Genomic DNA, 23,173 nt, shown 5'->3' with positions numbered 1-23,173 from the left:
CCTAGACCTTGGGGAGTGAGAAAAGTATTTGCTGTTACAGTGGGAAAACTCCAAATGCCAATGATCTGCACTATTCTTAAAGTGGAGGCCACTCTGGCAAAAAAATCTCCAGTGTGAGTGCCATTTCCCACTTCCACACAGTGGTGTGCTTTTCACAGCACCTGGGTGAGAGGAATAACAGTGCCCTGTCACACCCCAACATTATTTCAAAAGGTGCATGCAGAGCACTGGGGAGCATAGGCTTTTCCAGTACCTTTCCCACAGCATTCTATGACCAAAGTGCTGGGAAAGATAAAACTTTTAAGCATTCCATGGGCACCTTTTAAGATACTGTTGTATATACTGTAGTATTTTATTTATTTAATGTGCACAGTTATCTCCTGCTCTTCCTCCAAGGAGCCCAGAGCAGTGTACATGGTTATGTTTATCCTTCAACAAGCCTGCGAGGTAAATTAAGCTGAGAGAGAGAAGTGACTGGTCCAGAGTCATCTAGCGAGTTTCAAGGCTGAACAGGGATTTGGATTTGGCCTTCCCAGTCCTAGTCCAACACACTAGCCTCTACACCACACTGGTTCTACTACAACATTGTAATGTAGAATATCCTACAACTATTTTAGAAATATAGAAAATATAATATTCAATTCACTTCATTATATGATATAATGTTCATTAGAATCAACATTAAATGTTACATTGGGATGGGTATTGGATTACCAACACTAATAATAAAATTTCTATTTACAAATCACAGAAATCAGTTTGTCAAAAACCTGCCAGTTTAAAACCAGAGTTAAGGCTATCTCATTTTGGTTCAAACTCCACTTTTCTGAAAATGCTTACAACAAGTGAAGCAACTGTGCAAAATATCACAATATACTGATCTTCCCCTAATGTGCTTCCCTGCACCATGGGAAGCAGGGAAGAACACCATGGCAGCTGAAAATGTTAAATTCTAGCCACTTACTCCATACTGCTCTGTGTGTGTGTGTGTGTGTGTGTGTGACATTGCTATTGGAAGCTGGAAGAAGTGATGCACAAATAGAAAACTAATGGAGCTAAATCAGAAAGGGGAAAAAATATAAGAACCAAAACCATCAGAAAGAAAAGTTATTTCATAAGTATTTCTTCCTTCCTGATGGCCAGGAAGCAGAAATTCAAACCAAATAAAAAATGGTTGAGATTCCCCACCCCCCAAGAGACCAGAACTGAACCTGAACCTAGATTCTTTTAGTTGCCTAGAACCTGAAGTACAACCAAACCCTAAAAGTCAAACTGATAACTGGTTCAAAATTGATTCAATTAAGAGGCACTGGGGACATTATTTTCAGGGCTGGTAATGGCTCCATTTGTTCCAGCTACATTTGGAGAGACTATATTTCCAGTGAGGCATCTGAAAAGAAGAAAAGCAGGAGAAAACAGTACACAGGGCCTAAGGGCAACTAGTAATCTTCCTGGTGCTCGGATGGAGTTTGCCCATTCACAGGCTGTTGCATGGCAAAGGCCTCATTGTGCAGGATTCTCAAACTGAGGGTGGAAGCTTCTTGTGTTTCCTTGGCCCTGCCTCCTTCTAGCCATCCTACTACTAGTCCAATATGGGTGGAGTAGGGGTTATTTTTTTTTTAAATCCTGTGATATCATGTTTGGCAGTGGCTGCAGCCCCAGGAGCACTCATTGCATTTCCAGGACTCCAGGGAAATTAAAGGGGTACAGTCATTTTAAAACGGAAGACAATCTCAGCTACTGGGACTGAAGATACAGGCAAGTGGTCAGTCTCCTGTTCTGTAAGTGCTTTTAGAAGCGAGGGGGCCTGAAGGGTTTGGTCCTATTTGCTTTGGTTCAGTCCCAAAGACATGGCAATTCAATGAATCCAGAGCAACCAAAGCTGAATAGGTCCAGATGTGCTGCACACTGCCTTATACAATCAAAAGTATCCATCCAATCCCTCCGAAATTTCTCACACATCAACTAGGGGACAAGAGACATGACCCCTCCAAATTTGATGCAAATCTGTTGAAAATATTTCAGTACAGTAGTTTAAAATTTTAATTGCTAAAAAGAGGGGTCAAAGTGTTGGAAAACTTTTTCTGGCACAGATAATGCATATTTTTACATTTTTAATGGATTTTTAATTACCCCCCCTGCCCCCAAATTCAGCTCCATACTGGACTGGTGCCTTTTGATAGCTTGAAAAACATCCATCCCGTAGTTTTTGAATAATGTATTGCTCGAAATCCCCATAATAAAACTAACTAAGGGATATTTAACTGATTCCCACTGAGAATTCTGAAGCCAAAGTTGGGAAAGGCCTGGCAATTTCTAATGAGTGACTTCCTGGTTCTGAACATAGGTGCCTGATAAGGGCTATAAGCATTCTAAATCTTTTACAGTTAAACAAACTTCACATTCTTTTTCCTTTTGGGGGCTTTTGTTTTCTCCCTTTATAACCCCCCCCCCAAATTTACTCCAACCAAAGCAAACTCCCCACTATAACTTGGAATAAATTACTAGGAAGGAAGTTCATTGATTTCAGTAGAGCTTACTTCTGAGTAAACACACATAGGAATCAGGACCAGCAAAGCTCTTAGGCAACAAACTCTTTCCCCTTCTTCCATGCCACTCAGTGAAGCACAGAAGAATTTACTCAGTGGGTGGGAATTGGTTCCTTCTGAGTAAACATGCAGAGTATTAGGACCAAGAACCCCATGCTTGGAAGTTCCAGAGAAGTACAGCAAGGAAATCCCTAAAAACATTCCCACTTAGCACCAAGAAACCAGCATTGTGGTATAGACTGCTCTTGAACATTGAGGTTCTATATCAGACTGCCTGTGAATAAGGAAACTTCACCTGAACATATTTCGGAAATGAAGCCTCCATAGTCACAGGGAGTTTGGTTCTCATGCAGAGCCTCTATGTTCAAGGGCAGTCTACACCAGGATATTAGTTTGTTGGCACCAAGTGGGAATGGTTTCTGGAATTTCCTTGCTGCACTTCTTTGGAGCTTTCTGGAAGCATGTGGTTGACCACTTTGAGAAAGAGGATGCTGGGCTGGAGTCAATGCCATCCGGGGGGAGGGGGGAGACAGCATGTGTGGGGCCCCCTTAACATTTCATATGATCACAAAATCATACTGACTGATTGCTTCACAGTTCTCATTCAGACCTTCTGGATTGCAAATTTGAGCACAGAGAATTTACAAATGCACTCCCCCACCCTCTCTTTCTCTCATTCCCTTCCCCCGCTCCCCTCCCACCACTTTGCTCCCCTCCTACCACTTAAATTAGGTGAATACACTACTTTTTATACCAAAATATACTCGGAAAGATTAGTTTTTTTGTATTTTTAGAAGAAATTCTGGACAACATACCAACCTGCCGATACCAGATTTTGCATGGACAATCCTTCCTACCACTCTCTCCTCTCCCTTGCAAATGTTTTGCTAGGTACTTAAAAGATCTAGGACTTGGGCCCAGAGTGCCTGGCTGAGGCTCACAGCTTCCCCACATTTTGATAATTAAACCCTTTCATGCTGTCTAAAGGTATTCAACACTCTTCCCCACCAGTTTACTTCCCCACTAAAAATTAATCTCCTTTTCCTCCTGCATCAGATTTCTCCTGCAGTCAATACCCACACAGCTGGGGGGACCTGCATTCCCCATTCAATCATTAAACTCTCTGTGGGACTTTAGGTGAGACACACTCTCTCTCTCCTCCAAATCTGCCTCACAGGACTGTTGTGAGGATAAACGTTGGTAGGAAGAACATGTACACTACCTAAAGTCTTTGAAGAAAGACTAGGATGTGTGTCTATAACATATACATATTTATGTTGACTTTTAGCCAAATGCTCTCCAATCCTAAACACGCAAACTCAGAAACAAATTCAAATAGCATTTTTACAGCTAGCACAGCCCAGTTTGATATCTTCTACGAACCACATTTTATTTAAGCAAGAAGAATATGCAATTATAGTGTATGTCTATACACTACAGTTAAGTAGTGTATAGGGTGTGCCTATACTACAGAAGGGAAAGCCACAATCTGAGCAACTGTTACAAGTGGCCACCTAATGGCGCAGTGGGGAAGCAACCAGCTTACAGAGCAGGAGGCGGTTGGTTCAAATCCCCACTGGTATGTTTTCCAGAATATGGGAAACTTCTATATCGGGCAGCAGCAATATAGGAAGGTGCTGAAAGGCATCATCTCATACTGTGTGGGAGAAGGCAATGGTAAAGCTCTTTGGTATTCTAGCAAGAAAACCACGTGGCCAGGAGTCAACACTGACTCAACAGTACAATCTTTCCTTACAAACACAAAGCAAATAAAGTAATATTTGTTTGAGAAAGAACAATTTTCTTATATATTTTGCTATTTAAGCCATTTTGAGAACCTTGTGACTCATTTTTAAAATACATATTTTAATAAGAAAAAAACATGCATAACAAACCAACCACACACAGAGACCAGATTAGAGCTACATGCAACACAACAGCCAGCAGCACATGGTAAACCAAGGCAGGAACAAAAATTAATCAATTTTGTTAGAGCATTTTTTCTAGCCTTTAAAAAGTTGTAAATACTTTTGCACTGACTAATTTCCTCACAAGAAGGTATATGTGGGGAGGGGTTTTCTTACAGAAGCTTGTACTAGTTTTGTACAATTTTGTACAGATGATTGTATGGTTTTGGCTTTTAGAGTACTTTGAAAATGATTTTTTTTTAAGTTTAAAACTCTCTCTCTCACACACGCACACACACACAGGCACATAAATGGAGATTTCCCCACAAATTGAGTGTTTAGGGCTTCTCTCACATATGCACACATACAGATATAGGGGGTGGGGGAGGGGGGAAAGCGAAACACAGTGGCTTAAGCAGTGCATACAAATCCCCACAAACAGTCAGATTAAGGCTGGAAGTTTGTATGTTTTACTTTCCTGGAGGAAGAGACACCCACAGCCTGCTTCCATCCACCACCTCCATTACGATGCAGTTGCTTCATCCTCATGCCTTTCTCCCTGCTCTAAAATTGCAAGTGCCTGCAGGAGTTGGGGGGGGGGGGAGGAGCACAGAGGGAGAACCAATCAGGCAGCTGCAGCTGCTCCTCCTGCTGGGGGAAGGGCTGGAGGACAGGCAAGCAAGCAAGAAGGGAACAACAGTTAACCCTATTTTGTTTCTGCTGCCCCCGAGGAACTGCCTGCTGCTCGAAATTCACAGGGGGAAGAGCTGCTGCTCCTGCAGTCTGGAGAAGCAGTGACCAAGCAGGGGCAGGTTGCCAAGCAGTGCCAGGAGCAATCGCCCCTCTTGCCCCAACCTGAGGACGGCCCTGGCTGGAGTACACATGCCTTTTCAAGCAGCATTTTGCTAAATGACCCTGCACACCCAGAATGAAGTAAATTCCATTAAATACAGTGGAATCTGATTCCAAATAATGAGGGAATTACCCCTGAATAATAAGAACAGCCCTGCTGGATCTAGTCTAGCCTATCTTGTGGCCCACCAGATGCCTCTGAGAAGCTCACAGGCAAGAGGTGAGGGCATGCCCTCTTTTGCTGTTACTCCCCTGCAACTGCAAGGGAAGCAACGGAAATTATTTAGGTATTTAGAGGCATCTTGCCTCTGAGGCTGGAAGTGGCCTATAGCCACCAGACTATTAGCCATTGACAGACCTGTCCTCCATGAATTTGTCTAAGCCATTGTCTAAGCCATCCAACTAGTGGTCACATCCAGTGGCAGAGAATTCCATAGATCAATTATGCACTGTGTGAAAAAGGTACTTCCTTTTGTTGGGTCTAAATTTCCTGGCCATGGGATAACCCCTGGTTCTAGTGTTGTGAGAGAGGGAGAAAAATTTATCCTTGTCCACTCTACTTCGTGCATATTTTTAGACATGGAGGTTCAACATCAGAGCCAAATTGCCTGTGAATATGGAAGATTCACTTGACAATACCAAGGAAATGAAGTTTCCATATTCACAGGCAGTTTTGCTCTCATGTAGAACTTCCATGTTCAAGTGCAGTCTACGCCAGAATAGTAGTTTGTTGGAACTGGGTGGGAATAGTTGCAATTCTATATGCACACACAGAAGGGATCAATCAATCAATCATTACGGTCAAAGACCAGCACAGGATAAAGTACAGATGCAATATAACAAAGCTCACACTAAATATAATATAACTCTAGAAGCTAAATATGATTATAATAATAAATTACAACTCTAAAAACTGTATGGAATAAATAAAGTAAAATGCTACCCGCTAAGCCTAAAACCTGTAGGAAGATTAACAGGGTAAATGAATAGCTATCCTTAAAAGTAGGGCAACTAAAAGTATAAAATGGTTAAAATAATATAAACAAACTACATCAAATCAATATAAAAGCAGCAAAGTAAAAGGCAAATTAAAATTATTATACAATCAAGCAAATAAAATACTCAATAGTCAGACATCTGCTGCCAGGGATATTAACTGGCGGTCAAGACCCTGCGGATCTTGCACGCTTCCCCACAGAACTTGGCAACTTTGTACGTGAAGGACCGATTGTCATCTGAGAGCAGCATTTTGGTGTAGGTTTGACTAGAGCGGCCGGGATAATTAAGAAGCAGGGGAGATATGAGCCTGACCCGTCTTTATAAAAGGGACACGAAAGGAGCACATAGTCTATGGTTTCCACCTCCCCAGAGTCACAGGGACAGAGCCTTTCCATGAATGGGATCTTCTTGTATTTGCCTTCCAGAACAGTGGAGGGCATGACACCAGGCAAGGGTGAACACCCTTCTATGGCTTGGTATTTCCAATTCTGCCAAATATGCAGAGGGGGAGACGGTAAACCTAAGACTATCCAAGGCCAGATAGCCTGTTGCCTTACTTAAATCAGCCTGGTGTTCCGTGTCCAGAATCCTGTTTGATGGCACACACAAGGGAGTAAGCGCCATTAAACTCAGTGGAACTTGCTTTAAAATAAAGAGGAAATAATCCCCCCAAAATGATGTTCAGAAGAAAAAAAGGAAAGATCCTTTTTAAAACGTGGGTACAAAATAGTGAAAAATTCTGTAATGTAAACCCATGACCCATACCATCACCTCACCCAGTGCACAGTCTGTTTTTACAGAATCTCACAATATCTGCAGCATGTTACAGGGCATGCTCAGTTTGTTACCTGTAACCATTCTTTTCCTACTTTGTACAGAATACAGCAAGAAAGAGATAGTGGTTGACATGAGAGAAATTACTCAAAAGTAATCTTATTGAAATTAAAAGAACCAGTTAGACAATGCAATGAGGCATTATGCAGTTAGGCAATCTGAGCACCTTAATTTGTAATATCCATGCTTTTTAGAGCACAAGTGAAAGTGTAAAGCATTTTAGCTCTCATCTTAAATTGGAAATTTTTGGATGTCTGAATATTCTGCATGAAGTGAAGTGAACTAATCTAGGGCTTGACATATCCCAGGTGCCAAGAAGCCACGTTGCCTAGAAGCAGAATTGTGGTGTCTAGACTAGATATTCAGGGGTAGAGTTATTTAATGAAATATTTATTTCTCCCAGGCTGACCTGTTTCTTTTCTAAGTATGTTGCTTGTAAAAGGGATGAAGAGAAGCCCATTTACCCTCCCCCTATAATTGCTAAGTCCAGTAATTTTGTTCAATGTCTGGCTCCTAAATACAAAGAAAATTTGTGAAGACCACCAGCTCCAAGTACCTGAATCAAATTACTTTTTAAAGGTAGTGTATGAACTGAAAATTGAACTAGACAGTTAAAAAATACTGATGAACCTCAACCAAATCCAAATGTTTCACAGTTCACTACACTTATGAGAACAAAGTCTAAAGTAACAATTCCATCTATTTCTGCTTGTGAAAATTTACAAAAACTATTGCAATAACCAATTCAGTATAGCAATCTGACTTGAAATTTTGCCTTCTAAATATTAAATATTCAATAGCCATGCAGTGTGATCCTATGCATCTCATATACTCAGCAGCGGTCTCCTATGCTCACTGGAACTTATTTCCAGGAAAGCATGCATAGGATTGCAGCCAAAATTAGATAATTGTCTAAAGAATACAGAAAATGACAGAACACAGGATAATAGGACAGGCTTGAAAATCAAGATAAATCCATCAAATGTAATGAAACCAGCTCTGTTATGCAGTTATAGACACCAAACGATATAATAACTTTTCCTCAGAAGAAAAAAAGTTCAACATTTCTCACTTCAACATTCTGCTATCAATTATTGGTCAATTATCACATAAGACAAAAACAAAAACAACTCCTACACCTCAATAAACATTCCTCAGATATTCCATATCAACATTCTTATATTAAAGGGGCTCCTTTAGTTAATGCCATTAGGTAAGGTGAGTAGGAAAAAAGGTTCTGCTATTATGTCTCAACATTCTATTGCTTATAAATATGACAACTGTTGAGCTAATAATTTGAAACTTGGCATGTGTGGTCTACTTGATGTAGTTTACAAATGTGCCTAATTTCAAGGAGATCTGATTAAAATTGCAGCTACAGCAAGTTAAAAAGTGCTGGAAATTAACACTTTTTTGCCCAAATTTTATCCAGGCATATTCTTTCAAATTTTGATGAAAATGACTGATAGTTCAGGCTTGTTGGGAAGGGTTGTTCAAGTTCAGGCTTGTTGGGAAGACAATCCTTTGTGGGTTTGATGAAGATTGGAATAGCAGTTCAAATGTTAAAGCTTTCCTGCCCAATTATTAGCTGGTGAAGCTATTTTATTTGTTTGTTTGTTTACATTTATATCCAGCTTTTTCCTCCGAGGAGCTCAGAACATAAGAACAGCCCTGCTGGATCAGGCCCAAGGCCCATCTAGTCCACCATCCTGTTTTGCACAGTGGCTCACCAGATGCCGCTGGAAGCCACAGACAGGAGTTGAGGGCATACCCTCTCTCCTGCTGTTACTCCCCTGCAACTGGTACTCAGAGGCATCCTGCCTTTGAGGCTGCAGGTGGCCCACAGCCCTCCGACTAGTAGCCATTGGTAGACCTCTCCTCCATGAAGTCATCCAAACCCCTCTTAAAGCCATCCAGGTTGTTGGCTGTCACCACATCCTGTGGCAGAGAGTTCCACAAGTGGATCACGCGTTGTGTGAAAAAGTACTTCCGTTTGTTGTTCCTAGACCTCCTGGCAATTAATTTCATGGAGTGAGCCCTGGTTCTGGTGTTGTGTGAGAGGGAAAAGAATCTCTCTCTCTCCACTTTCTCCATACCATGCATGATTTTATAGACCTCTATCATGTCTCCCCGCAGTCGTCTTTTTTCTAAACTAAAAAGCCCCAGGTGTTGTAGTCTTGCCTCATCAGAAAGGTGCTCTAGGCCCCTGGTCATCTTGGTTGCCCTCTTCTACACCTATTCCAGTTCTACAATGTCCTTTTTAGATTTGGTGACCAGAATTGTACATAGTACTCCAGGTGTGGTCGCACCATAGTTTTGTATAAGGGCATTATAATGTTAGCCGTTTTATTTTCAATCCCCTTTCTAATGATCCCTAGCATGGAATTTGCCTTTTTCACAGCTGCCGCACACTAAGTCGACACTTTCAATGAGCTGTCCACCACAACCCCAAGATCCCTCTCCTCTATCCTCTCCCTTTAAATGGACTCATCCTGACAAACAGTGTTTGTGTTACATTTTCAAGAGGACTCAACAGGGATGTAGGCACTGAATTGTGATGCTTCTCTAGCCTCTTTAATGATGTCAGCGCAATATATTATTTCCAGTCTCAGTATCAGCCTCAATAAAGGCTGCGTTCACTCAACAAAACCACTGCTGGTTTAACTGATATGTCAGGAGTCAGCTAGGTCAGACAAGGATCAAGGTCCCACATCTGCCCAGCTGATGCCTGAAGGGTCCATTGCTGCCACTGCACAACCCAGTAACCCTTCCTGCTGGGCCTCCTGCTTACCAGGAGGTGGTGCTAGGAATCAGCAGCAGCCCGTCCTCCTTCCATCAACACCATTTTTTACCTTTCCTAGATACCCTAGCAACCCAACACGATGCTGGTGACAAAAGATATAGTAACTGAAGAATGGTGCTGATGGGAGGATGCAGTTCTCTCCACAGTCATCCAGTAAGCCTTCTTAGCTAACCAGGGAAAATAGAGAGCAACACCAGACAGCCACAGTTCTCCCACTGGTGCCATTTTACAACTACCGTTTTTCTCAACCCCAATGCAAAATCGAGATACCAGGGCTCCTGAAAATCATGAAATATCACCAACAACTGTCTACTGCTGCTTCCCATCACTTACCAGTAAGCTAGGTGCCTAATGGGGAGGCTTCCAGAGTAGTGGAGGAGAGCAGCAGCAGAATCAATCATTATGCCATTGCAAAGCAGTGACAGTGAAGGATTTTCACCTGCCTGCAGCCAGCCACTATCAGTGCACACTCACATCCAGCTGGGAAAGCCTCAGTGGCCACTGAGGCTAGATGGTGGTGGAGATAAATAAATTCTGCACATCTTATTGTGAGAAAAATAAACTCTACACATGCTCAGGAAGTCCCTCTTTCCTTGTTGCCAAATCTTCCAAGACTGAACCCTGGCTTTAAAAAAAAGTGGGGGGGGGGGCCTAGGATCCAAACAGACAGATATTTGAGTTACATATAATCCTTTATCAGGCTGAAACATTCTGTGAAACTCTGAAGACTGCATGCTCACATACTAGCAGAAGCCAATGCAATATGATGCATGAGAGTCCATTACCTACTTGCAGGTCAAGTCTATGCATGTTTACTCAGATGTAACTCTCAATGAGTTGAATGGGGCTTCCTTCAAAGTAATGTTGGCCCTAGGTTGCTGGTGCATATTAAAAGTAGATCCTGGATCTAGTGGTTTAGAAGATTACTAGCTGACCGGGCGCATAGCGTCTGCACTCCAGTTCGATTCTCCCCTGCCACCTTCAGCCCCTTCTCCCTGTCTTCCGGTGGGCATCTCTGACACCCGCCTGGCCCGCTTCTCCCCCCCTCCCGCTTGCGGTTTCTCCTGCCGCCGCCTCCTCTTCCTGATGGCCCAGCCGCCTCCTGACCCCAGTGGGCGTGAAGGCTGCCACCGCCTCACCACAGCCGCCGCCATTTCCCCTGAGAGCAGCTCAACGGCCTCCTGCTGCGCTTGAGCTCCTGCCGCCTCAGCCTATCAGGCACCTCCGCCGCCCAGCCAATCAGCTGAGCGCCAGGAAGCACATTCTAAAGGCGCACCCAGGAGGATTATATATATAGATTGCTGCAAACTGCTTTGATGAGATTTTTATGTGTAGGATGATCTTTTGATGAAAGGTGGGGTAGAAATATATTCCATGCCTCACCCTCAACATTTAATGTTGAGATCCCCAAACCGGAAATCTATCTGTCCTGCTCCTCTTTCTCTATAAAGTGTATATAGACGGTGCTATACTAAATGTAATTGCAATTGCTGAAGTATCAGGTAACAGCTACATTCCACCTTACCACTAAGTACATCTCTCTCTCTCTCTCTCTATAAATATAAATAATCTCTTTATTTCAGTCAGCGACCAGCATGAGATTAAAACAAATGTAAAAGAGAAGACAATCAAATTTTTATTACAAATAATACACCAAATAAATTTTTAAAAGTCCTCCTCAGCATAGATCAAGGTACTGAAAATACTACTAAAATAATTAAAAATAAAGGAGGCAGCAGTATTTCATACTTATGAGACTATTACACACAAATCAAAACTCAATCAGTTGCCTTCTCAACTCCTAAATCTGAGAGGGGTTAAACAATTCAGGAGCTTGGGAAAATATTGTTGTTAGATTTACTGATGATATACAGGTGATACCAGTACCTGCATGCCCACCTGCAGCTAGCCACATTATAGCTACAAGTTGCTCTGGCCTTAAATCCATCACCTATTTTCCCATTATTAAACTCTTACGCAAACAGAGGGCTGCACTACAAAATGTAGCTACCTGTCTGGTGGCACAGGAATTACTTCCTTCCAACAGCCTTCCAGTCATCTGAGGAGAATCAACACCTGGGCATTTAGCTATCAAAGGGTAAATGAGATCCCGAAGCAGGTCTCTATAGAACAAACATACCAATAGCACATGGGTGACTGTTTCCACTTGACCCTCACCACATGGGCAGAGCCTCTCCCCATAGGGAATCCCTCTATATCGGCCCTCTAAGAAGGCTGAAGGCAGGGCATTGCATCTTGCCAGGGTAAAAACTCTTTAAGTGGGGGCACCTCCAAGACAGTGAGGTAGGATGCTGGGGCTATATCTGACTGATTCCTGGCTCTTAAAGTCAGGTACCCTTGCTATATCCCCGTTTGTCTCTCAATATCCTCAATTCTCTGTTTAATGAGCTTCCTAACCGTCTCAAAACTTTGCGTAAGCAAGGCAGACTGATCGAGGCCCAAAGTGGTCATCTTTTGGTTCAGAGCGCACTTCCAGGTCGACTGATAGGAATCCTCTAATACGAAGCGGCTCAGCCCTGTGTCTGAGGAAAAAACTCTCAGCCAATAAAACAGCGCCATTTGCCAGCATCTGGCCTCAACTCTAACGAGACCCGCCTCCAATCTGAGCCTCGCATTAGAGGTACACTTGGGTGTCTGAAATATTGCTCTCAAGAATTTAGAATGCACCACTTCTAGGGGGGGACAGATCTGCATAAGGACCCAATTGGGCACCATACAGTAACCGTGCCAATGATTTCATTTGAAAAAGTTTTAAGGCCACGGGGATAAAATATACTCCCCTGGTTCTAAAGAACCGCAAAATAGCTTGGGCACTGTTTTGGGCAGCCTGGGCCACATGAGAGGCATGGGCCCGTCTTGATCCCGATGAGTGAACAGCTACCCCCAAGTATACAAAATTTTGGACCTGCTCTATCCTTTGTCCATCGATTTTCCATACCCGTCTCTTAGGTCTCCTAGCAAAGGAGAGCACCTTTGTTTTCTGGTAATTAATACTCAGCCGTTCTCTCTTACAATAAACAGCCAATGCCCCCAAGGCCCTCCTTAGACCAACTGGGGTTCTGGCCAGAATGGCCACGTCATCTGCATACAGCAACACGGAGTTACTTCTTGCAGCTAGCTTGGGAGGATGGAAATCACTGCTATCTAGATGGGTCACCATATCATTAACAAAAAAATTAAACAGCAAGGGCACCAGCACACATCCTTGACGGACCCCCTTTCCAATTGGAAAAGCTCTGGTTAATCCTCCCTGTGGATTGCACCTAACCCTCATGGTTGGCGATATGTGTAGGGCTCTAATTAGAGCTAAGAGTCACCGATCAATGGAGGAGGCTCTCAATTTATCCCGGAGCCTATCCCGTGGGATCGAGTCAAAGGCAAACCTAAGATCTACAAAGGCAACATGCAAGGATTGAGCATATTTCTGTGTTAGATGATGCAGAACAAAACAATGGTCAACAGTGGACCTCCCTTCTCTGAACCCCGCTTGCTCTTCTGCAAGAATGTTATCCTGTTCCCTCCCAGAATTATACTTGCATTGGGAAATTCCTCTGTGAGGGCAATGATGTACCCTTCCAGCTTCCCCCAAATTTTCTTAATTTCCTGGGCCCTGCATTTCAGGGGGAAGATATATGTTGACTATCAGCACTGCAGTCTGATTATGAGCAACTTCCACAGTCAGTGCTATGTTATCCAAAGAAGAAACCCATTTTGATGATGCCCGTAACTTAGTTGAGATAAAAGTCCCGAGGCCCCCACTGGGTCTGCCCTTTTTCTTACTCTTAACGGCCTGTAGGGAAAATATACAAAATCCATTAAGTACCAGATCAGAGAGCATCCAGGTTTCTTGCATCAATATGATGTCAAATCTGTCCAAAAGGCTCAAACATGAGGGGTCCTTGGATCTAGCTTCCCATCCCCCTGCATTCCATGACACTAGAGCAAGCCCATGCTGATCTGCCTCCCTTTAATGGCTGAATGGAGCCTCTCTACCCCTGAGAGTTTCCTGGGCCAATATTTATTGACCTGTTTCCAGGGGGGAGTTCTCTTGTGTTTCCTTCAGAACCATTGGATTGAGATCTGTGTGAGAAGCTAGAGTTTGCGATGGAGCAGTAAGAGTGTTCGGGTTCATCGTAGCGACTTGGATTTCAGAGGTAATGCTTTTAGTTGGAAAATCTGGAGTTTTAAAACAATCTTGGCCTGACTTCAGAAGTGGCATAGCAACTGCAAAGTGGGGGTCAGCCAACAAATTAAACCACCGATCTTTCTTAGGGGGAGCTTCCGGCTGGTTAAATACCTCTGCAAGGTGTACCAAAAGTGGGACGTCTGTCTTAATTAATTCCAGCGCGTGTTGCAAGTCAGCCCCCTTCTGGCCCTGTAAGGAAGGCATATGATCACTAGTCATAACTGGTGAGGAGGAAAAAAAGTCTGCCTTATTATCCGTCAGCTCCTTGGACTGTCTCCGGATAGGCTGGTTACATATATCAGTCAGATCTTCTATCATTGAAGAGATTCTAATTACCAAAGGGTTCAACTCATTGATTGTAACGTTAATTCCCTCTGTAAACTGCATGAAGAGGGAGTTAACTGAGTGAGATTCCATGGGCGAAAATAATTCAGACACATTAGGTTCTGTCTCAGCACATTTACGGTGCCCTTGTTCATCCGGCTGCTCTGGTATTTTCCTGGGAGGTTTTAAAATTAAAGGCTCCAAGATGGGGTTGGCAAAACAGTGATTAGGGAATATCTCAAAACCTTCAATCCAGGATTTGCTTTGGAAAATCCTATTCGGGATCTGAGAAAAATAAAAATCCAGCATAAACCTACTTTGGAAATGGTTAGATGGTAGCCTCTCAAATCGTTTGAGGTCTACATCTCTCAGACTACAATTCAAGAGCTGACTTAGTGAGCATCTAATAGCATAGAAATTGTACCACTTGTTGTAGTTTACCCTGTTCAAGTATACTACAAGAGAAATACGGTGTGGTTGTAATATTCTATTAACTGTGCTTCTTCTTCCTGGAATCACATGGGAATTGTGGTTGGTCTGATAAGTGCCACAGCCACAGCCGTGCTTCTTCTCCCCACTGATATCATTATCAAACCTCCCCATCTTAGTCTGCCCTTTAGAGAGATCATGCAGAAGAGTCTTAACAATGTCCACTTTCCTCTCTAGTAGTGAGAGTCTATCAAACACAGCTTTGAGCGTTTCAGCTACCAGCCGACAAGATGAAAGTTCTGTAGGCTGCTGAGGCTGAGGCTTTTTGGTTATCTTAGTTTGGGGGGCTGATAGTTTACCCATCCCCTCATTGCTGTTAAGAGTTCTGGGAGTTCTGGGAAGTTGCTTGAAGAGATCTCCGTTCCCTCCCTTTAGCACTGGATGTAGGCTGCTCTGTTGAAGTTAGTAAGTCATTCCCTAGGCATAACAGCTTCTGGGAGGCTCCGTTTCTTTCCATGGTATGTCTAAGCTGTATAAGGTCTTGCTCTGGTGCACCTGAGAGTTGCGTGTGACCCTGCACCACCAAGTTAGTAGATAGAGAGCCTGAATCCAAAGAACTTACAGTATCCGAAGTTGGCAAGTAATGACGAATTGAAGCTTGCTTTGAAACTTGCTTTGCACGCTTATTGGGCTCCGTGGTTGAATTACATGGGCTGTTTCTTGACCACTTTCTTCCCATTGTAGCCAGTCTAACTCAGACTGAGTCAGCAAACATAGAAAGCAGACGGGAGCTTCAGACTTGTATCTCCTACTCCAAGTGCCGACCTTGAAATACCTTGCTGACAGGTTCAATGTTAGCAGTAAAAAAGAACAAAGGGCATGGGAGAGAAAAAACAAAGCCTCAAAAGATTAAAACAAGAAAAATAATAGAATTAAAAACAAGGCTCAGAGGAGCTTGGAAGGACGCTGCCCTCCCTTCAGCAACCAAAACCGTAAGTCATGCTTCTGCATAATCCCTTAGTAGTATTTTCAGTACCTTGATCTATGATCCTTGATGTAGTATTTTCAGTACCTTGATCTATGCTGGGGAGGACTTTTTAAAATTTATTCGGTGTTATTGTTTGTAATAGAAGTTTGATTGTCTTCTCTTTTACATTTGTTTTAACCTCATGCTGGTTGCTGACCGAAATAAAGAGATTCATATATATATTTACTAGACGTGTGCCTCTATATTTAATAGACTGCCTTACCACTAATTTATGGTAAATTCTGCACATCTTATTGTGAGAGAAATAAATTCTGCACATGCTCAGAAGGAGCTCCAAAGGCCTTTAGATCCAGGCTCCTGGGCCCAGGACATACAGAAAAAGCATAAACACACAAGTCCTCTTCAATTGTTATTAAAAGGTGCTGTACAGCATCTAAAATGGAGATTGAAGTCCTCTCCCAGACCCGTCAGCCATCTGCCGTAGTGTGCTGCTCACAGATAAGTTGGCGTTTGCCTGAAGAAGTATATTCAGAAGAGCATATACAGAAGTCACTTACTCAGTCTCTTCCCCAAACCCACAACCGACAGACAGAACTAACAGATATGCAAAAGCAACAGTGCCTTCCTTAAAGAAGTATGAACAGCTTCCCAGCTACTTCCATCTCTACTCTGCCTGGCCATCATAGGAAAAGGAAAAGTTTTGGGAGGCAAACTGTAAACAGAAGGTGAATGCTGTTTGTTTAACAGCAGCCCCAGCACCCATTTTCAAAGCTATTATTCACTACCGTGAAAAGAGGAAAAGCAATAATAGCCACACTTCTGAGCATAGACAGAGTGCATTTTCCACAGCCTGCCTCTTTCTAAGAGTAGGAAAGCCAGGTGACCAGGGGCTAAAAGTGTAGCTAGCTTTTAGACAAGGGTGAATTCTAGCACTCTCTGAAAAGAATTAACCACTAACAGCCCACTGGATTGGGCGGTATGTTTTACTCCAAGCTGCCTCCCAATGCCAAAAGCTCTTACAGTGTGTACCCACAGACATTGTCCATCAGCTTGCAGGAGCGATTTCTATACTTGGTAGTCTTGCACCAGGGGCAGCCCTGGTCATCCATGAGGATTCCCCTGATTTTAGAGTCACCACCATGGTTTCTGGCTGCACCATCTGTCCCTCCCTCTTCTGAGGCTGTATCTCTCTACAAACAACAACAAAACACAGCCAGGTCTTACGTTACAAAACAAGTGTTCTTCAGGGGATGGGGAGGAGGAACTGGGATTTTTCTGATGTTTTCAGCAATTTCGCTAATCTGTCAGTTTGTGTGTTGGGGAAAAGGAAGAAAAAAAAATTACAATAAAAAGTAGGGATGTGCATGAACCTGTTTGGAAGCCCTTTTATGGGCCTCTGAACAGGTTCAAACAATGGCCGGTTCAAAGGCAGTGTGTGTGTGTTTCTGCCTTTAAGAGTGTGGGAGGGTGCACCCACCCCGCTGCGTTTCCCCCGCTGGCACTCAGTTTCCTGAAAGTCCCTCGGGGCAGCAATGTACCTCCCTGCCGCCCTGTTGCCCCCTTTACTGGAAGGAACTGGAAGTACTCGAAGCACCTGCATGTGTTGGGCGTGCGCACACATCACACTCACGCATGTCGGGTGCGTGTGTGCACGGGCGCCAAGTACTTCCGGTTACTTCCGGTAAAGGGGGCAATGGAGCAGCAGGGAGGTAAGCTGCTACCCCAAGGAACTTTGAGGAAACCAAGTGCCGGCGGGGGAAATGTGGTGTGTGGGGGGGGGGAACTGCACCCTCCCCCATCCTTAAGGTTATCACCCCCGCCGCCACACAGTTCTGACAGTTCTGTGCACATCCCCACTTGGAATTGTAGAAAGCAAGAGAAATCATTAAAAGAGAGCCCAGCCCACTATGAAGTAGCCTTTCAAGCTCAATTCTCTTGCAAAAAAGCAGGAGGAAACACAAACAAACCACAGAGAGCAGCTGGGTGGGAGGCTTAGTCTTATGCCCCCTTCATTTGGTTCGGTTTCTAGTCAGATCCAATCTCTAGCTAGCTGCCTCCCTTCTCAACAGTCCTTCCCTCTCTGTAATTTCTGGTTGAGCTTCCTCTGCCTGCTTCACTGAGAGCAGTGCAGCACCAAAGAGTGAAGAAAAGGCAGGGAAAGGATTGTGTCTGGGAACTAACTAGTCTAACTTTGCACTGGCAGGGACTATGTATTATATTTGCTGCCTGATAAGGAGCCAGAGGAAGCCCTGGAAAATCGAAGAGAGAGGGGCAGGGAGAGAAGAGTCGTATGAAAAATAGATGGTGTGCTTATTGGAGGAACTGGGAGAACGTGTGTTTGAATGTGAATGAGGGTACGGTCCCCCTCATTAAGCAGCCTCCCATGAATAGAGCAGTGGATGAGAAAGACAATCCTCCTTCAACAAACCACTGCAACTATGGGCTGCACCACAAAGAAGCTAATCTATCCACTACCTAGTTCCCCATGGGCACCACTGCAGGGAAATTAGTGTGCATGCAGCATCAGGGAGGTCAAAGCAACTCAAGACATGGAGTCATTCCTGGCTGGTTTACTTCTTGAACTATACTGGAAGTGAAGTTTAGTTGGCTAGCATTAAATGCAATTCAGCTACTGAAAGATCCAGTTCTGATCATGAGCATCTCAGGGAATTAGAGGCAACAGAAGCCTCATTCAGGCATTATAAAATTGTCCCTATGTAGCCAGAGGCACTCTTACCCCTGGACTTCCAGGCCGAAGTCCAAGGCCTCCATACCCCCTGGAGGCCCCAGATTCCTCTTTAGTCTGTCCCAGGTGGTGTGGTTGCTGTGCCACAGGCCCACATTGCACTGGGTGGCCGAGTGTGACTTCTGCTTTAGAGACCGAGCAGGGAGTGGGGAAAGAAATGTGTGGTATGTGCATATTTGCATAAATATACCTGTTCTATATTCTTACATTCTTGAGAATTTGGTTGCTGTTTCTGCCCTCCAGAACCCACATGTTAAAAATACTGCGTAGGTCACGGTGTGCGCATGTGTGTGCAGGGAGATGATGTTGGAGCGGGGGGAGCTCCAAAATTACTTAAGTGCACCTCTGAATGTAGCCATGTATAGTGGGGTGAATGGAGAGGAAGTCCTGCCTCCATCGTTTCAATCAGCAGCGTTCCCTCCCATTCATGCTTACAGTGGGGCTTGTCTGAAAAGGGAGAAGTCCAAAGTGTGATGGTGGGCGCTTCTGTGATTGCGAGACTGGATTAATCCATGCTTATGGCTCATCCCTCTTCAGACAAGCTCCACTACTGCTTTGAGGAGTGGGCTGTGCTGTTGATTGACACAACAGGTGTGGGACTTCTTCCTCCTTTGCCCCACTAGACACAGCTACAGTGGGGCAATTTTATAGCATCTGAATGAGGCTAGAGCAGGCCTGTACAACATAAGGCCCAGGGGACAGATCTGGCACAGGTGGGCTTCTGTGGGCTTCTGTGAAGGCACAGATGTTCTGCAGTGACAGGAAGAACCATGAAAACAAGCAGCAGTGGCTCAACACAATTGGCTGCTTGAGACCAGGTGCCCCCCACCTGCCATGCTGGTCCCACACCTACTAACACCACCCCTCTTTCGCTCACCTTTCTGCCTGACTCCAACTCTCTGCTCCTTGTTTTAATATTCTTAATAATTAATTTTAATGCAATAATTGATGTACTGAAAATTGACCCCATACACCAAGTTGTGGTTCATCCCGGCCCACTGGAGCATTTGAGTCGTTCACCCCAGGGCTATAGAGTCTTAAGAATTTCTTGGATTTTCAATCCCTGGAACCAGAACAACTGCATAGAGCTTTCTTCTCCTCTCATCAAGCAAAACAGGCAGATATATTTTTGTCACATACACCAGACATAATGTAATGGCAAAGGGTGGGCCAGAAATTCACCCCCTCAGATCTCCCCACACATGAACTCAATAGATGATTTTAGAAACAGCCACTATTCTCAGTCTCAGCATTCTCATATGAAGATAATACCAGCTTCTCTTATAGGGCTACTGTAAGTATCACTAAAATAGCATAATGTGAAATGCTTTGAGCACTGTGCTATTACAGCTGGTTTTCCTCAACAGAAATGATACCTGTGCCATATGCAATGACACAAAATTATGAAAAGTCACTATTTTTTGTATTCTCTAACACTAACAATCTTATAATTACTAGATACCTTGCCCTCTGACCTGGGGTCATCTGGGAATCATTAAAGGGGGCTGCTGGGCAGATTCTCCTAATCACCATCCCAATATTATATGAAAATATTCAAGATGTTAAAGCAGGGTTCCCTCTAACAGGAATTCCCAGGGGTTCACTACAACTCCCAGCATCCCCAGTTGCAATGGCCTTTGGCTGGGTACTGGGGGAGTTGTAGTCAACAACGTCTTAGAATTCCCTTTAAAGAGATATTAGACAGTGATATCTCAGTGAACACTGTATTAAAGTGATATTAGACAGTGATATTCAATATCACAGAAACATAGGAAGCTACCTTATACCAAGTCAGACCATTGGTCCACCTAGTTAGTATCGTCTGACTGGCAGTGACTTCTGGGAAGTTTCAGGCACAAGTCTTTCCCGGCTTTATCTGGCGATGCCAGGGATTGAACCTGGGCTCTTCCGCATGCAAAGCAGATGCTCTGCCACTTAACTATGGCCCCATACCCAAAGGTGGCATACATGAGTCTTCCATCCAGGCACTGACCACACCAAGATTTGCTTAGCTTCAGCAAGGTGGCTGTATTGTGTGCCCTTAGACCAGGCCTGCTCAACCGTGGACCCCCAGCTATTTTTGGACTACACCTCCCATGATCACCAGGCACAGTGGCCAATAGCCAGGGATTATGGGAGTTGTAGGCCAACATCTGCAGGAGGGCCGAGGTTGAACAGCCCTGCCTTAGACTTACATGGGAGAAGAGCTGGTCTTGTGGTAGCAAGCATGACTGGTCCTTTTAGCTAAGCAGGGTCTGCCCTGGTTGCATATGAATAGGAGACTACATGTGAGCACTGTAAGATATTCCCCTTAAGGGATGAAGCCATCTAGGTTCCAAGTTCCCTCCCTGGCATCTCCAAAGATAGGGCTGAGAGAGATTCCAGCCTGCAGCCTTGGAGAAGCCACTGCCAATCTGTGTAGACAATGCTGAGCCAGATGGACCAATGGTCTGACTCAGTATATGGCAGCTTCCTATGTTCCTACCATGTTCTGGTCTAATTTCTTTCATTTAAGACCAACTATAATCAGTTTTATCTAGCACCCCGCAGCAATCATCCACCTTTGTCCACTGAATCCTATTTACACCTTCCAACAATTCCCAGGGCTTTTAGCTCACTTCTCCTCCAGAATGGAGGGTGTGCATTCACATATCTACCAGATTTACCCTGAAGTCCCTGCGAGCTATGGGGGAGCACTCCAGACACATGCAGGCTTTTCATTGCATGTTTGAGCATAGACAGATTTATGTCCAGTCTAAAAACTGGTGTGTGTGTGGGGGGGGGGGATTCAAACCCACAGTAAAGCCTTGCAATAAAACCTTGCCTGGAAATGGTCCAGGCAATCACCTATCAGAGCCCCATAACTAACTTGGATGGAGCCTGTCCTCCTAGTCTACTTGCAGGCTGTTTCTGTCACTTTAAGGCTAGGATCCCATACAGTCACATGGGAGAAAGTAACACTGAAATCAAAAGTGCTTGCTTTCGAACTAAACATGCCATGTGCAGCCCAATCCTAAACATGTTTGCCCAATAACACGCACACAGAATTGCAGTCTTTATTGCCAGAGGCTATACAGTGTTTACTCAGCACATAAGTGCCTAAGCAATGGAATTGGGATGACTATGCGGGCGGTAGTCCCCAAAATTTTATGTCACAATATATGTTTTTAACACTCCCATGTTTACTAGAAGGGTTCTTTCAAGGATCATTCCTCGTCTCCATGTTTCTCTCTCTCACACACACCCCCCCGCCCCGCCACCGCCCCCAGGAAAGGCCAAAGGATACAGAAATGGTCAGTCAGTCGATTCATTCCTCCGTCAGCAAGCAGCTTCCTCCAGCTCCATTCTGGGGAGACACATTCTCCGCTTTACTACACCAACCGGGGAAAGCCCTCTAGAGGCGCCTCATCTGCTAGATTAGCAGTAATAGCAGCACTACTTCGCTCGTATCAGGCAGGAAGCCCAAGCCCCTCCCCCCACAGGACAACTGGCGGAGAGAGGAGGCTGGTGGTCTGCCTGGTCCTCTGCTCCCTTCTACCTGTCCGTCTCTCTCTCTCTCTCGCCTGCCTTCCTTCCTCACCTTTGCGCAGCTCACGCTCCCAGACGGTGACGATAAGTGGTGAGTGCTTTCGGTGATGGATGAGCCACAGGCTCAGTGTCTGAACGCTCTGCTGAGAATTGCTCAGCTCCGACAGCTTCCGCTCCAGCGCCGATTCCGAAAATGCCGACATTGGCCTCGCCTGCCCGGCTCCTTACCCAACTAGGTAGGCAACCTTACCGGCCCTCAGAAGCGGAAACCTGGACCAAAACAAAATGGCTGCGCTCCCGACGCCGCAGAGGCACAGCCCCTTGTGTAACGCCCCCGGACGGGGCGGGGCTCTTGATGCAGAAGGGGCTGCTGAGAGCAGAAGAGACAGGCAGAAAGCGCCCTTGTCTCTCCTCCATCAAAGACGACGGGGAGGGGGGTCTCTTTCCTTCACGCTGTGTGTTGACGTTTCTGTTCTCCTTAGTGGGGAACGAATAAGGAAATCCCAGGCTGGAGTCTCCGTGTCTCCTCCAGTGCGAGTGTGTTGAGGGGGCTGGCTGAGTCGGAGGGCAGTTGTGACAGCAGAAGCTTCTTCTCATCACCACCGGCTGCCTTGGAGCACGGCTCTTGCCGGCCACAGCAGCAGCAGCTGCCCTTCAGCTCGGCCAAGCCCATCTCGGCAAACCAGAGTGCGCCTTGGGCTGACTGAGTCAGTGGGTGGCTGCTGCGGGCGCGGGGTTGGGGGGCAGGAGAGCTGCTCTCCATGAGTGGCAACCGCACAGATATTTCCCACTGCTGCCGCCCTGGAGCACAACTCCCACCTGTTGCAGCGGCTGCCCTGCCTAACTTGCCAGGAGCTTTCCCAGACAGCAGGCTTTACCGTGCGTTTACTCTGAGTTTGAAGTGCCCCCCCCTCCAAACCCACACAAAAAGTGGATTTTTTTTAAACCCCGGATCTAAGATGGGCTATTTTCTAACATGCAGTGAAAAACCCAAATTGTGTGTGAAG

General features: G+C 44.8%; 1 protein-coding gene across 6 annotated transcripts in view; it reads right to left on the bottom strand.

Moving 5' to 3' along the window:
* The window catches only part of RPRD1A (regulation of nuclear pre-mRNA domain containing 1A), an 80,580-nt gene extending 58,086 nt beyond the window's left edge, over positions 1–22,494 (bottom strand). The window contains exon 1 of one of the 6 annotated variants that reach the window (XM_053261722.1): positions 22,219–22,494. In XM_053261722.1, coding sequence (XP_053117697.1) covers positions 22,219–22,369 — 151 coding nt within the window. In that variant the 5' untranslated portion in view covers positions 22,370–22,494. Of the gene's footprint in view, positions 1–3,368; positions 3,406–4,930; positions 5,000–22,218 lie in introns of those variants that run through there. The other 5 variants (XM_053261715.1, XM_053261716.1, XM_053261718.1 and 2 more) reach the window with 5 other exon arrangements.
* Between the last annotated feature and the right edge of the window lie 679 nt (positions 22,495–23,173).

This window comes from Hemicordylus capensis, chromosome 6, assembly GCF_027244095.1.
Source record: "Hemicordylus capensis ecotype Gifberg chromosome 6, rHemCap1.1.pri, whole genome shotgun sequence".
Classification (NCBI taxonomy): domain Eukaryota; kingdom Metazoa; phylum Chordata; class Lepidosauria; order Squamata; family Cordylidae; genus Hemicordylus; species Hemicordylus capensis.
Note: the sequence above shows the minus strand (reverse complement) of the source record. Positions and strands in the feature narration are given on the sequence as shown.